Here is a 15984-nt window from a genome sequence, read left to right as displayed (position 1 = left end):
CTACTACTGAGTATGGAAATCAAGATAACATTCCCCAATAAAAGGTTTGTTTGAATGTATATTTTCTAAATGTAAATATAAAGAAATCACCAAGATACACATATTTCTGTAGTTGCCTTTTAATCGAAGAGTATAAAACAAAATCCAAAAAATATACTTTTCTTCAACATATATACATTTTACACATTTTATGATGAAAGATAGTCCATGTTGTTACCAAATGTGCATAGCTTGCAGTGAATCTTGATAATAGTGGGAGGCCATAGAGAGTCCCACTTTAATAAGGAGCCCCAAACATGACATTTGCAAGGGGGTGAAAAAAAATAGATACTTTAGTCATGATTTAGAAATTTGTTTTCATGTCATGTGTCATGATTGAAATTTCGTTCCCTCATGTCGGTTAAACCGTTGCCATAGTTGAACTCAAACGAGGGAATAAATTACTATAGCATGCCAATGCTTTAACTATATTTTCCCTCACAAAGTTGTGGAAGTGAATTCATTTTCCCCTCTCTTATGTCATGTGCAGGGCTCTATACACTCTTAAAAATAAAGGTGCTTCACGATGCCATAGAAGAACCTTTAACATCTGAGGAACCTTTCTGTTTCACAAAAGGTTATTTGTGGCAAAAGACGGTTCTTCAAATTATAAAAAGCTAAGAAAGAAATGGTTCTTTAAAGAACCTTTGACTGAATGGTTCTTTATGGAAACAAAAATGGTTCTTCTATGGCACCGCTGTGAAGAACCTTTTAAGCCCCTTTATTTTTAAGAGTGTACTTCAAGACAAATTTCATGTAAACAATTTCAAAGCTCCACAAAAGCTTTCGATCTGAGGTGGGTTGGCTATCTTCGCAACATCTATTAATTCCTATACGGAATGAAATTTTCCCAGACACCTGTTTTCTACCACTGACTGAGAGCTGTGCTGAATAAAGACACTTCCATGGGGCTTACAGTAAAGATGAGACTGTGACTGTGAGAAAGAGCCACATGCCATCACTTGTATGCACTGCTGCTGCACACAGGGATATTCTGCCATAGTACTGGTGTCAAAACTTGGTTGAAGAGCTGGTATTTTGGGCCATTCTGAATGTCTCACAGTGATGATGTTAGTCAGCACTGCGTCTGAGAGCAGGAGGAGTACAAACAGAGCAGGATGAAGCTGTCTATGAGGAGGATGCAGTAAAGGCAACGCTGCGTATGCAAACTCTGCGCCCTCTGGAAGCGTGTCAACAGCACCGCCAGCAGGATGAAGAAAGTGGCTATATTTAAGATCAGGAAAAGGCGAATGTACGAGGTGGCGTTAAAAATATTGTCACTCTCTGCCGTAGCCCCCACACGTACTTCCTTGAATTTCCGCCCCTGGACAAATCCCACTTTCCTGCCCTTTCGTAAATCGCTGTAGTCGATGAATGCCCTCGAGTCACCGTCTGCCTCCTCTGGAGGCTCCTCATAGACGCGCTTCATCGTCCTCTGCCTCTCCTTCTTCTCCCTCGCCTCGATCTGAGCAAAGATGTCTGGGAGGCTGTCGGAAAAGCTCGCCTTCTTGCCTCCCTTCCCCTTCCCTTGCTTCTTAGAAAGGGAAAACATCTTCTCCACAGTCCCTGGGGTCTTCCTCTTGTCTGCGGACTTGAGGAGGCGCTCTGCAGTTTTGTGGAAACTGTCCGTGTTAAGAACCCGTGAAAGGATGTGCCTCTCCAGCTGCTGGAAGACTGGTTTGACATGCTGCAGATTGTCCTCCACAACATTGACGTATTCCTCTACTTCCTCCAAGGGCTGCTCATTTGTCCCTGCTGTCCTTTCAAACACTACTTTCTTTTGGTCCATCAACACCATGGCCATAGGCTTGGTGGGACCCATATCTGTGTACAGATAGACGGTGTAGGTGTGATCTCCGGTGGCCAGATAGATGTCCAGTGTTTCCGAGTCTCCGTGCATGCTGAAACTCTGAACATCCACTCCGGATCCGAAGAAGATGTAGGCCACTCTGCTGGTAGGGTACCTCAGTGGCATAGTCACATTTACATAATTCGAACCGTTATAGGGGTATCCATGGGGGTAGCTCCTATATCCCACTGTTGCCTTTTCACTGCTGCCTGTATCGTCCAACCAGAACATCCTGGATGTTTCGTTTCCATGTCCGATCAGAGCACCTTGAACTCCGTCGACTTGGGTTTCCTGAAAGGGCATGTGTGTGTTGTGGAAGAAGGCGCTCATGCTGCGCGTCATGCTGCCTAAATGCAGCTGAATGCTGTCGACCATCAGCAGCAGCTGAGGATGAAGCAGCAGTAAGTTCCTTTGAAAGCTCTTGATCTTCAACTCAGGGTTGTAAGCGCCGTGACCCTCCCCGCGAATAAAAACCATGCCCTGCCGCTCCATAGCCGCCTCCACCTGCCCCTGGCAGTCTGCCGCTTGACCGTGCTTGTACTTAAGCCATTTAGAGTTACAAGCCTCAGTAACTTGGCCTTCCCATGGTGCAAAGCAGCTCTCCGACACAGCAGGCCCGAACATGACGGCATTGTTGAGAGAGGTGTATTTGGGACCGTACAATGCCTCTGTGATAAACGGGACTCCATTCGGAGCAAAGGTAAAGGAGTTCTGGTCCGGATGCTCGTGGCCCGCGTTAAAGTTCCTCCACCCTTTGATCCAATCTTTGTATTTGTTTTGGTGAACCATGTCGAAAATAGCACGTCCCCCGAGCTTGCCTGACTTGAAGGATAGAAATGTGTGGTTTCTCCCAGCAGGCAGGGCACTTCCGTAGGTCACCACTCCCCAGTCTTCGAAATAATGGAGGTGCGATGCACCATAATCAGGAGGTGGGGTGGGCTGCAGACTGGCATCATACCTATACAGTGGGAGAAGCACATAGAAAAGTCAGTTAAGCCACAATACAGAACATTCTAGCTCTTGGATAATCAGAAACCTCTCTGGTTTCAGTTCGACCTTTTCACATCAAGTGGCACGTGCGTGTCATTTAATTTTAATCCCAAACAAGTAAAAAACTAAATAATAAAAAAATAATAATTGTAATTAAAAGGTGCATTTGCTGTGTACCAATTTTGTTCAGGTTTTGTCTATTTTTCAAAATAAAAAAACAAGTGTATTCTAAATCTATTTCTAACTACTTGTTTTCTTTTTATTAAAAAAAATTGATCCTCTAACACTATTGCTCTCTATTCTTTTTCCATTCCATCTACTTGTTTTCTTTTTATTTATTATAAAAAAAAAAAAAACTTGTACTGCATTAGACTAACCAAGACTTGTCACAGCACTAATATATCATTGCTCTTTTGTTGGTTTTGATTGCTTCTGTTGTCCTCATTTGTAAGCAAAACACACAGAACAGGTATATAAAGTATATAATATATATATATTTTTATGACAAAAAAGCACACATTAGCAAGCGTTCACATCAGCAAAATAGTGTTGCAGGCAAAAAAGGTCTATTTCATTCTCTATTGTGGATAGTGCAGCAATTATGAAGCACAGCTCATACAGAAGTCACTCTTAATATACAGTTGAAGTCAACTTTACATACACCTTTCAGAATCTGCAAAATGTTAATTATTTTACCAAAATAAGAGGGATCATACAAAATGCATGTTATTGTTTATTTAGTACTGATCTGAATAAGATACATCAGGACAAGACCACAGGAACCAGATGAGTCCTTTGCACAATCTGATTCTGCTTTAGCCTAGATTTAAACTGCTGATTTTGTCTGACCAGAGGAAAATGACACTATTTCCACAAACTATTTCCCCGTCTAAATACTGTAAAGCTGATATAAAGCCACCCAGCTTTATATCAAGCTGATGTAATGCTGCTTTGACACAATTTGCATTGTTAAAAGCGCTATACAAATAATATTGACTTGGCCACTGAATAACAGCTTCTTACAAACATGTTTAATAGGGAAAAATATCATCAATCTGTATCTAAAATTTTTAAAAATCAGTCTACCAAAATCAAAGCCTACATCTTTGAGGGTTAAATACACAGTATTCAAAACTAAAATTTAATCTAGTTAGTTAGTTAGTAACTTTATTCATCCCCTTGGGGAAATTCTTGTTTCAATATCCCGTTTCTCACAAAAGACAATACAACATAAATTTCACAGTAGAACAGTAGCACTTAATCAAAAAATACCAATACTATTTTTTTTTTTAAAAGAAACTAGAAAAAATGTTTGCAAAAAGATAGAAGTTCCATGCTCAGGAACCCAACAAATCTCACCAGAGGAACTCTGTGTGCAGCGTGCACCAGCGCTGACCCCTGCCGGCCTGCCCCGGGCCCTTCAGAACTCGATTCTGTCTGATTACCTCAGCCAGCCAGTTCCCGCTGCCATTTCGCATGACATATCGATCCAAAAACACCAACTGACTCTCTGGCCCATAGAACCAGTTATAGTTGGAATCTGCGATTGCAACCGTTCTCTGAAAACCTGCAGGAGCAAAAAATACATTGAAACATTCAAAACCTAAAACGAGTGTGAAAGAGTAGATCAACTAAAAAAAATATGTTCTTTTTGTTTCCTACAAACTATTTATTTTCAGTCAATGAGTAGAAGCTTGTTTGACTGCTGTAGAAGTAAACACTTTTTAATTAACGAGGCTGGGTGAAGATTAAAGGAAGAACAGCAGTTTACTGTGAAAAGGGATATTAAGCCTAGCAACCACTAGAAAATATTTAGCCAGAATGAATCACTTGTGTAAAAGAACGACAGCAGTAAGCACTGTCTTTAGAGGGGAGCATTTAACTAATGAGAGTCTGATGTTAGTATTTTCACCAGTTTCCACAGAGAAACTAGAATGCTAGCTACACTGATAGAAATACAAAAACAGCTAAGAAAAGGCCATATATTCCTAACAGTACTGCATCTGTGTGCATTCCCAGAGGGGATAGACTGAGAGATAGACTGAGTGTATTATGACTGCTAACCCTCTCCGTCTCCTAATGTTTTGCTTAAGGTTTTGGTTTCTGCTACAATAAAATGGCTTTTGGCAGGAGGTTGCAACCTGTCCAAACCTGACTTGTCTGTGGACACACACAAACAGCTTGACAGCTCTTAGTTCTTTGATGTGCACAGAGAGCTATTGTTGCAGTTACAATTCACGGTCTAAACTTTGGTTTGGTGCTGGCCAGGTTACCAGTTTATCGTTTTAAGGTGAGTCCAGGCAACTGATCTGTAAAAGCTGTTTATTACTGTATTATGACTGGCGTGTTCAAAGCACTTTATAACCACAATTGTCTGCTAGTAACATTTAAAAAAAATTTAATTAAAACAAAAGGTCAAAAAACGAAAGCAACCGAAACATATTGTAACTTTCAAAACTGAAGATCCATTTTAGGTAACACTTTAGAATAGGGAACACTTATTCACGATTAACTACGACTTTTTTCCTCAATAAATTCCTAATTTGCTGCTTATTAATAGTTAATAAGGTAGTTGTTAAGTTTAGGTATTGTGTAGGATTAGGGAAGTAGAATAAGGTAATGTAGAATAATTACAACTAATAAATGGCTAATATTCTAGTAATATGCATGCTAATAAGCAACTAGTTAAGAGACCCTAAACTAAAGTGTTAGCGCATTTATTTTAACAAAATTCGTCAAGCTGTCAAACTGTAATGCAGGTTTTGCACAAAATACACTGGACCCAACAGCAAAACTGCAGCCCACATAAAGCAAACACTGTTACTCATTTTCAAAATGGGTCTTTTACATACTGTAGATGTTACAACAGCAGCAAAATGTCCCATACAGTTCTAAGGATCAGACAGAGGGTGGAAATTCTGACATTTTTGCACACAAAAAACCTTTTAATTGGACCTCTGGTAAAGAAATGAAATATTAAAACATTTGCAATATGACACCTATAAATGCTGTGCTTTTAATAGTCATAGAATGAAGCAAAGTAAGGCCTTACCAGGCAACACTGTCCTGTAGAGAAATGCAAAGTGTTTGTGCAGCCAGGGGTGACTGAAGTGGCCAATATCAAAGTGCCTCTGTACCAAAAACATGTACTGAAAGAGTGAACGAGTGGTGTAAGTCCCATACGCCACACCCTCGTACAGAGACCCATCAGTCACATCTTGGAGAAGCACCATGGACTTTTCCATGATGGCAAGAGCCTGTTTTGTCCAGAGGTATGCTTCCTGGAGGTATCCTGAAATACAGAGCAAAGTAGTAAAAATAGCAGCATAGAGAACAATTTGTTGTGATCAGAAGGCAGTTTTCAGAAATATGAAGTGCTGTCAAACGATTAATCGCATCCAAAATAAAAGTTTTTGTTTACATGTATGTGTACTGTGTCTTTTTATTATGTGTGTATTTATATACATAATAAATATACACTGCTCGATTGCTGCTGTTCTGCTGAGAGGTTTGTGATTGTAGCTCCGTGTAGCTTCGCTTTCTGCTGAATTTTACTATCAATCTCTGTTGTTTAAAATTATAAAATATAACGTAATTCCTCCATATTTCTGATATTATCTATCAAACTAATCTGACTAATTTTATCTTTGGCTTTTAATCTAAAACCGCGAGTGCAATGCGTGTGCCATGCGTTAGCTTCGTTAGCCGGTTAGCTTGTCATTCACGTTTCCACTGTCGTCACTCAATGGCTGGATGTCTAAGTGGTGCCCGCAGAAAAACATAGGTTTTATAGACAATTAGACAAGTTTTTGGGGCAGACCTGGCCTGTTGAAAAGAGATGGTGTTCCTCCCTCCTGGGGTGGTGCCGCTCTTCTCTCTAGAAATATGGCACATAGTCTTAGAGTTCGTACTTGACTAACTGGGGCCCAGGTCAGGAAGCAGACAGACTGGCTAAACCAACCGTCTGCTAGCCGCCTCACGTCACAGAAATCAGTTAATTCTCAGCACATAGAGACTCCTTCACCCAGATATCACACTACAGAGACTGTGTCTGTTCCCCGAACTAGAAAATACAGAAAACATCCAAACCAAATTAAGAGTAACAATCTAATTGATGTTCAACAAATAATACATGCTTACAATACAGAGAAACAATTTATAAAACTTGGCTTGATGAATATCAGGTCCCTTTCTACAAAAGCACTTTTTGTAAATGATTTGATCAATGATCATAACCTAGATCTGCTCTGTTTAACAGAAACATGGCTAAAACCACATGAATACATTACTTTAAATGAGTTTACCCCCCAAGATTACGTCCAAAAGGTAAAGGGGGAGGTGTTGCTTCAATTTAGAGCAATATTCTCAGTATTTCTCAGAGGGCAGGCTTTAAGTATAACTCGTTTGAAGTTATGGTGCTGCGTATAACATTATCTAGAGAAACACGTGTTAGTGATAAATCCCCTGTGATGTTTGTACTGGCTACTGTATACAGGTCACCAGGCACCATACAGACTTTATTAAAGAATTTGCTGATTTTCATCTGAGTTAGTACTGGCTGCAGATAAAGTCTTAATTGTTGGCGATTTTAATATCCATGTCGATAATGAAAAAGATGCATTAGGATCAGCATTCGTAGACAATCTGAACTCTATTGGGGTTAGACAACACATTTCCGGACCTACTCATTGTCGAAATTATACTCTAGATTTAATACTGTCACATGGAATTGATGTTAGTGGTGTTGAAATTCTGCAGCAAAGCGGTGATATCTCAGATCATTATCTAGTCTTGTGTAAACTCCATATAGCTAAAACTGTAAATTCTACTCCTTGTTACAAGTATGGTCGAACCATCACTCCTACCACAAAAGACTGCTTTGTAAGTAATCTTCCTGATTTATCTCAATTCCTCAGCATATCCAACAGCGCAGAAAACATTTACATTTATTCATTTAGCTGACGCTTTTATCCAAAGCGACTTACAATTGCTATATATGTCAGAGGTCGCACGCCTCCGGAGCAACTAGGGGGTTAAGTGTCTTGCTCAGGGACACATTGGTGTCTCACAGTGGATTCGAACCCAGGTCTCTCACACCAAAGGCATGTGTCTTATTCACTGCGCCATCACCACCCCATTGATGATGTAACAGAAACTATGGACTCTCTCTTTTCTAGCACTTTAGATACAGTTGCTCCTTTACGCTTAAGGAAGGACCACAACATCCTTTTAAATAGACTAGAACACTTTGTTGGCATTAGTGGAATTGCATTAGCATGGTTCAAATCGTACTTATCTGACCGCCATCAATTCGTAGCAGTGAATGAAGAGGTATCATATCGATCACAAGTACTAGGGCCGTTACTGTTCACGCTTTACATGTTATCCTTGGGAGATATTATCAGGAGACTGTCACGGTACGCCGTGAAAAGACGAGGTCAGGGTCCAAGTGCAGGTGAGGTGCTTTAATCGAAACAAAAAGGCCAACACGGCACAAAAACCAAAACAGAAAATGACTGGGATACAAAACGGCAGCACAGTGCATGTATCCCAGACCACAGCAGACACTAGAAACAAAACCACAACCACGCATTTACAAATCACAATTAATGAACCCAGGCAGAGTGGTGAGAGAGGGGAGACTATATAGTCCGTGGCAATGGGGAACAGCTGCGGGTGTGATGAGTGTGACAGGTGTGTGTAATGGTGTGTGTGATGTGGCAGGTGTATGTGACTACATGAGATGAGTCCGGGAGGAAGGGAGATGGTGACCTCTGGTGGCGACAGGGAGAAGCGCAGGGCCCGGACTCATGACAGAGACATGGTGCTAGCTTTCAAGATTCAAGAGATTCAAGATTCAAGATTTTTATTCGTCACATACACAATTATACAGAGTATAACCAGCAGTGAAATGTAAGTCAGGTCCGCTCCAAGGACAGTGCAATTATATAGTATACAAATATTAACAAAAAGAAAAGTATAAAAAATAAAAGAATAAAATAAAATAAAAGATAAAAATATAAATATAAATGTGCAAGTCAAGTCAAGTCAAAGTTTATTTCTATAGCACGTTTAAAAGCAACAGAGTTGCACCAAAGTGCTGTACAACAAATACAAATACAATACAGCCAAAAAAAAAAAAAAACAGAGCCTTAAGCAGGCATTATTCAAAAGCCAGGGAGAACAAATAAGATTTAAGAGCAGACTTAAAACTAGCTAGTGAAGGAGCGAGTCTCACATTTACAGGCAGACTATTCCAAAGTTTCGGGGCTGCAGCTGAAAAAGCCCGGCCACCCTTGGTTTTACAGCGACAACGTGGGACCGTTAAAAGAAACTGATTACTGAACCTAAGAGCTCTTTGAGGAGAATAAGCAATCAGAAGGTCACTGATATATTTTGGTGCAAGGCCCGCTAGCGCCTTGTACACACGTAAACAGCTATGTTAAAATCGATTCTGAACTTTACAGGGAGCCAATGTAAAGATGCTAGGATTGGAGAAATGTGATCCCTCTTTCTTGTTCGAGTAAGAAGCCTCGCTGCAGCATTCTGGACAGTTTGTAAGCGAGAAATCGCTGATTGAGGCAGTCCCCAATAAAGGGAATTACAGTAGTCCAAGCGAGATGTCACGAAAGCATGTATTACAGTCTCCAAGTCTTTATGAGGCAACAATTGTTTCAATTTAGCAATGGATCTAAGATGGAAAAAGCTCCCCTTTACCACTGTACTAATTTGTTTATCAAATTTAAGAAACGAGTCAAATGTAACCCCAAGATTTCTTACATAGGGTTGAACACTAGCGGAAAGTGACCCTAAATTAAAATCAGATGAATATCTAGAGTGACCTAAAATCAAAATTTCACTTTTGCTTTCGTTTAATTGTAGAAAGTTATCAGCCATCCAACCTTTAATCTCCTCAAAACAGTCGTCAAGCACATCCAAAGAGCCACTGCTGTCAGTTTTTGCTGGAAGATAAAACTGTGTATCGTCAGCATAACAGTGGTAAGAGATCTTATATTTCTTAAAAATGGCTCCCAAAGGAAGCATGTATAGTGAAAAGAGAAGAGGGCCTAAGATGGAACCTTGGGGCACGCCACATAACAAAGGAGCCGATGAGGAAGAAAAATTCCCAATATTCACTGAGAAGGTTCTGTTTTTAAGATAAGAGGCCAACCACTGCAGAGCGGTACCCTCAATACCGACCCACTTTTCCAGCCGCTGTAGCAGAATACTATGATCAATTGTGTCGAATGCCGCACTAAGATCCAACAAAACAAGTACTGCATGAGAACCAGTGTCAAGAATTTGCAGAAGGTCATTACTGACTTTCAACAATGCAGTCTCAGTGCTGTGTAGTGATCTAAAACCCGACTGGAAAGTGTCCAGGACATTGGACATACTAATGTAGCAATCCAACTGACTGTAGACAGCTCTCTCTAACAATTTTGAGATAAAAGGCAATTTGGAAATAGGCCTAAAATTACTGAAAATAGATTGGTCAAGATGAGGTTTCTTTAGCAGAGGATGGACTATAGCATGTTTAAAACTAGCAGGTACAACTCCACTTTCCAAAGAGTTATTAATGATAGCTGTTACAGCCGGACTCAAGGTTGCAAACACTTCCTTAAATAGATGAGCTGGAATGACATCAGACTGACAGGTGGACAATTTAACCTTAGAAACAATACCAGCTAGCTGTACAGAGGAAATGGGGTGAAAGCAGGTTAACAACTCTGTAGGTGAACAGCTCAATGGAGGATCAAATATCGATGGCTTAATAGAAGCTCTGATATCCAGTACTTTGTTGTCAAAATATTTTAAAAAGTTTTCACAGGTCTCCCGAGATGGATCAAGAGACGGGGCAGGTACGGGATTTAGTAGCAGATCAAAAGTCTTAAACAGCATCCTCGGTCGATTCACATTTTCAGTAATAAGTTTAGAAAATAATTCAAACTTAGCCTCTTTGACTGATTTTTGATAACTAGCTAAACACGCCCTTAAACACTGATATGAGACTTGGAGTTTGTCCCTTTTCCATTTTCGCTCTGCCTTACGACACTCCTGTCTGAGTGCACGTGTGTTTGCATTTAACCAAGGCTGAGAAATGTTGTTTCTCTTCGCTTTCCTTGGCTTAAGGGGAGCGACAGAATCAATAGAAATGGAACAGGAATTAGTAAAAACCGGCAACATCTCTTCCGTGTTTAATTTGTCGAAAGAGGCGGCATCTGCAAAGTTTGCTAGATAGTGCTCTGAAAATAAACTGACAGTGAGTGGCTGAATAAAACGAGAGTAGCTTACAGACTGAGAGCAAGTAGGGGTGGTAGAAACACAGACAAATTCAAACACAATTGGCAAATGGTCTGAAAAGGCAGCATCAATCACTCTCAAATTTGTTATTGGGAAGCCATACGACAGCACTAAATCTAATGTGTGACCCAAATTGTGAGTAGGGCTAGACACAAATTGTGACAGATTCAAGGAATCAATAAGGAGTAAAAACTCTTTCACCAAGGGTTTGGATGGACAACAGAGGTGAATATTAAAATCTCCTAGAATCAACAATCTATCACAACGAGACACGATATCAGCAAGAAACTCTGAGAATTGTTGAATAAAATCTTTGTTGTATTTTGGAGGCCTGTAAACCAGTGCACATAACACAGGGCCCCCTATATCAATTCTCATTAACTGTACCTCAAAGCTGGAGTACACATCAGTGTGTAATTTTTTGTTTTTAAAATGATTTTTAAAAACAGTAGCAACACCACCACCATGACCAGTATGTCGTGGAGTGCTAAAGAATTCACAGTCCGGAGGAGCAAGTTCACCAAGAGATAAAAAATCATTCTGTTGCAGCCATGTCTCAGTCACAAATAAAAAAATCAAGCGACTTTGTAATGAAAAAGTCATTTAAAATAAATGACTTGTTTGATAAAGACCTCGCATTTAGCAAGGCCATCTTCACCGTCCGTGGCACAGTATTTACAGCACTTACAGCATTTAACGATGACAACTTAACTGAACAGAGATTTAGTGGATTTACAGACCGGGATTCCGTCTTTGATGATGAACGACGTGAAGAAATTAATACTGGGATACTGTTACTGGAGGCGAACTGCGTGCCCTTACAAATACTGCGACGAGATCCTCGGTGGACATATCGGGGACGGCGCAGAACTTCCAAGGAAGCACAGGATTTAAAAATGTCCCTGGAAAGAGGGTATGAACATTTCAGTTTATGCAAATCCAAGGATGAGTAGAAAAGAGTCATAACTACCCAGGTATAATAATCAACATCCGAAGCAACAAGATAGGGAGAACTAAAAGCAGTAGCACATGTGCACCATACCAGAGCAGTGAGTAAGAAAGACTTCATCCTTGCAAAATACCTCAGTCAGCACTGACTAGGCACGATTTGAGCCTCACCGCACCCAGCGGCACACCAGCCGGCCGAGAGCAGCATCCAGGGCCGCAGCGAAATCGAACCTCACCGCACCCAGCGGCGCACCAACCGGCCGAAAGCAGTATCCAGGCCGTCACGAGTGGAACCTCACCGCGTCCAGCGGCACAGCATTCAGCCGAGAGCAGTATCCAGGCCGTCACGAGTGGAACCTCACCGCGTCCAGCGGCACAGCATTCAGCCGAGAGCAGTATCCAGGCCGTCACGAGTGGAACCTCACCGCGTCCAGCGGCACAGCATTCAGCCGAGAGCAGTATCCAGGCCGTCACGAGTGGAACCTCACCGCGTCCAGCGGCACAGCATTCAGCCGAGAGCAGTATCCAGGCCGTCACGAGTGGAACCTCCCCGCGTCCAGCGGCACAGCATTCAGCCGAGAGCAGTATCCAGGCCGTCACGAGTGGAACCTCGCCGCGTCCAGCGGCACAGCATTCAGCCGAGAGCAGTATCCAGGCCGTCACGAGTGGAACCTCGCCGCGTCCAGCGGCACAGCATTCAGCCGAGAGCAGTATCCAGGCCGTCACGAGTGGAACCTCGCCGCGTCCAGCGGCACAGCATTCAGCCGAGAGCAGTATCCAGGCCGTCACGAGTGGAACCTCGCCGCGTCCAGCGGCACAGCATTCAGCCGAGAGCAGTATCCAGGCCGTCACGAGTGGAACCTCGCCGCGTCCAGCGGCACAGCATTCAGCCGAGAGCAGTATCCAGGCCGTCACGAGTGGAACCTCGCCGCGTCCAGCGGCACAGCATTCAGCCGAGAGCAGTATCCAGGCCGTCACGAGTGGAACCTCGCCGCGTCCAGCGGCACAGCATTCAGCCGAGAGCAGTATCCAGGCCGTCACGAGTGGAACCTCGCCGCGTCCAGCGGCACAGCATTCAGCCGAGAGCAGTATCCAGGCCGTCACGAGTGGAACCTCGCCGCGTCCAGCGGCACAGCATTCAGCCGAGAGCAGTATCCAGGCCGTCACGAGTGGAACCTCGCCGCGTCCAGCGGCACCGCTTTCAGCCAAAAGCGGCAGATCCCGAGCCATCGTGCGTCAAGCCTCACGAACCTCACTAGTCCATCCACCGCAAACGCCAGAACTCACATAAAATAGTTATTTGAATATTTTGAGGATAGGAAAAGCAGGCAAAAACTTCGAACGTGTAAGTAGATCCAAATAAGTCGTTAAAATGTTTAAAAGAATTAACCCGGGAGCAGCGGCAGACAGACACGCCAGCGTTCACTCAAACCACTGTTCAGAAAATCGTGCAGGTCAGTATGTAGTTGACTTAAATAGTAATATAAGAGGAATGTGCAAAAGAATGTGCGAAAAAGTTGTAATAGCAGCAATATGAGGTAGAGAAAAATTATGAATAGCTTATTGATATAGTGATATTTACATGGAGTCAAGTGATATTATGACACAGATTTAGAGTTTAGGAGCCTGATGGCCTGGGGGAAGAAGCTCCTCCTAAGTCTCTCAGTTTTTGCCATCAGTTTTTGCCTGGCTTTCTTTTCACTGTTATGCTGATGATACTCAGCTCTATATTTCTTTGCGGCCCGGTGAAACACACCAATTTAAGAAACTAATAGAATGCATAGTCGATATAAAAAACTGGATGACGAGTAATTTCTGCCTGTAAATTCTGAAAAAACAGAAGTGTTAATTATCGGACATAAAAACCCCACATGTAATAACCTAGAACACTATCTAACACTTGACGGCTGCTCTGTCCATTCTTTGTCATCAGTTAGGAACCTAGGTGTGCTGTTTGATAGCAATCTTTCATTTGAAAGCAACGTTTCTAGAATCTGTAAAACTGCGTTTTTCCATCTCAAAAACATATCTAAATTGCGACCTATGTTCTCAACGTCAAAGGCAGAAAAACTAATTCATGCGTTTATGACCTCAAGGTTAGACTTTTGTAATGCTTTATTGGGTGGTTGTTCTGCACACTTGATCAACAAATTACAGTTGATACAAAATGCAGCAGCTAGAGTTCTTACTAGAACCAGGAAGTATGACCATATTAGCCCGGTTCTGTCAACACTGCATTGGCTCCCTATTAAACATCGTATAGATTTTAAAATCTCGTTAATTACTTATAAAGCCCTGAATGGCTTCGCTCCTCAGTACCTGAGCGAGCTCTTATCAAATTATAGTCCTCCACGTCCGCTGCGTTCTCAAAACTCTGGCCATTTGATAATACCTAGAATCAACTGCGGGCAGCAGATCCTTTTCCTATTTAGCGCCTGGAACAATCTACCTAACACTGTTCGGGAGGCAGACACACTCTGTCTGTTTAAATCTAGATTAAAGACACATTTCTTTAACCTGGCTTATACATAACACACTAATATGCTTCTATTATTAAAATCCATTACAGGATTGTTAGGCTGCATTAATTAGATCAACTGGAACCGGGAATACTCCCCATAACACACGATGTACTCGTTACATCGTAAGAATAATGGCATCTACGCTAATATTTGTCTTATTCTGTTTCTCAGTCCGTGTCCGGATCAGATGGTGGATCGGCGCCGGGAGATGATGTCTCCCTGATCGTCGGCGGAGGCCAGGACACCTGGACAAGCCTCGGGGACATATCCCCAGTGAAGACCTCGACTTAAATACAATAAAACTAAAAAGAAAAGAAAATAACTAAAAATAGAATAAAATACCTATCTACATACTACTATTATTGTTAGAAATTGCAACAATATAAAAAAGAAATAAATAAATTTATACATTTCAAATTTTAATTAAATAAGTAAACAATAAATAAACAATTATCTCCTGGCCAGAGGAGAACTGCCCCCCCAACTGAGCCTGGTTTCTCCCAAGGTTTTTTTGGAGGGAGTTTTGGATCCTTGCCGCTGTCGCCTCTGGCTTGCTCAGTTGGGGACACTTCATTTCTAGTGATTATCATCAATTTGATTTCGCAGATACTATTTAAACTAAACTGATCTAGACAATGACATCTCTGAATTCAATAATGAAATGCCTTAACTGAAAATTGAGTGTTTAATCTTATTATTTTACATTACTGACACTCTATCCTCCAATTTGGGGAAGTCGTGGCCTAATGGTTAGAGCGTCGGACTTGCAATCCAAAGGTTGCGGGTTCGAGTCTCCGGCCAGCAGGAATTGTAGGTGGGGGGAGTGAATGTCCAGCGTTAGGCACCGAACCCCCAACTGCTCCCCGGGCGCTGCAGCATAAAATGGCTGCCCACTGCTCCGGGTGTATGTTCACGGTGTGTGTGTGTGTGTTCACTGCTGTGTATGTGCACGTTGGATGGGTTAAATGCAGAGCACGAATTCCGAGCATGGGTCACCATACTTGGCTGAATGTCACTTCACTTCAATTTGATACTGTTAAGTGCTTTGACACAATCTGTATTGTTAAAAGCACTATATAAATAAAGGTGACTTGACTTGACAGTATACACACATATGTGACCATGGACCGTAAAACCAGTCATAAGGGTAAATTTTTTTAAATTTATACATCATCGGAAAGCTGAATAAATATTTTTTCCATTGATGGTTTGTTAGAATAGGACAATATTTGGCTGAGATACAACTATTTGAAAATCTGGAATCTGAGGGGGCAAAAAAACCAAAATACTGAGAAAACTGCCTTTAAAGTTGTCCAAATGAAGTTATTAGCA

General features: G+C 41.8%; 1 protein-coding gene across 1 annotated transcript in view; it reads right to left on the bottom strand.

Annotated features, from left to right (window-relative positions):
* Nucleotides 1–106: 106 nt before the first annotated feature.
* The window catches only part of LOC306879860 (dermatan-sulfate epimerase-like), a 32357-nt gene continuing 16479 nt past the window's right edge, over nt 107–15984 (bottom strand). The window contains exons 4-6 of the mRNA XM_079433080.1: nt 5931–6170; nt 4238–4445; nt 107–2846 (exon numbers count right to left, since the gene is read on the bottom strand). Of these exons, the coding sequence (XP_079289206.1) occupies nt 1115–2846; nt 4238–4445; nt 5931–6170 (2180 nt within the window). The 3' untranslated portion in view covers nt 107–1114. The remainder of the gene's footprint in view (nt 2847–4237; nt 4446–5930; nt 6171–15984) is intronic.

This window comes from Barbus barbus (assembly GCF_936440315.1).
Source record: "Barbus barbus genome assembly, chromosome: 14".
In the NCBI taxonomy this organism is placed as follows: Eukaryota; Metazoa; Chordata; class Actinopteri; order Cypriniformes; family Cyprinidae; genus Barbus; species Barbus barbus.
This window is presented reverse-complemented; position numbering and strand designations above follow the sequence as displayed.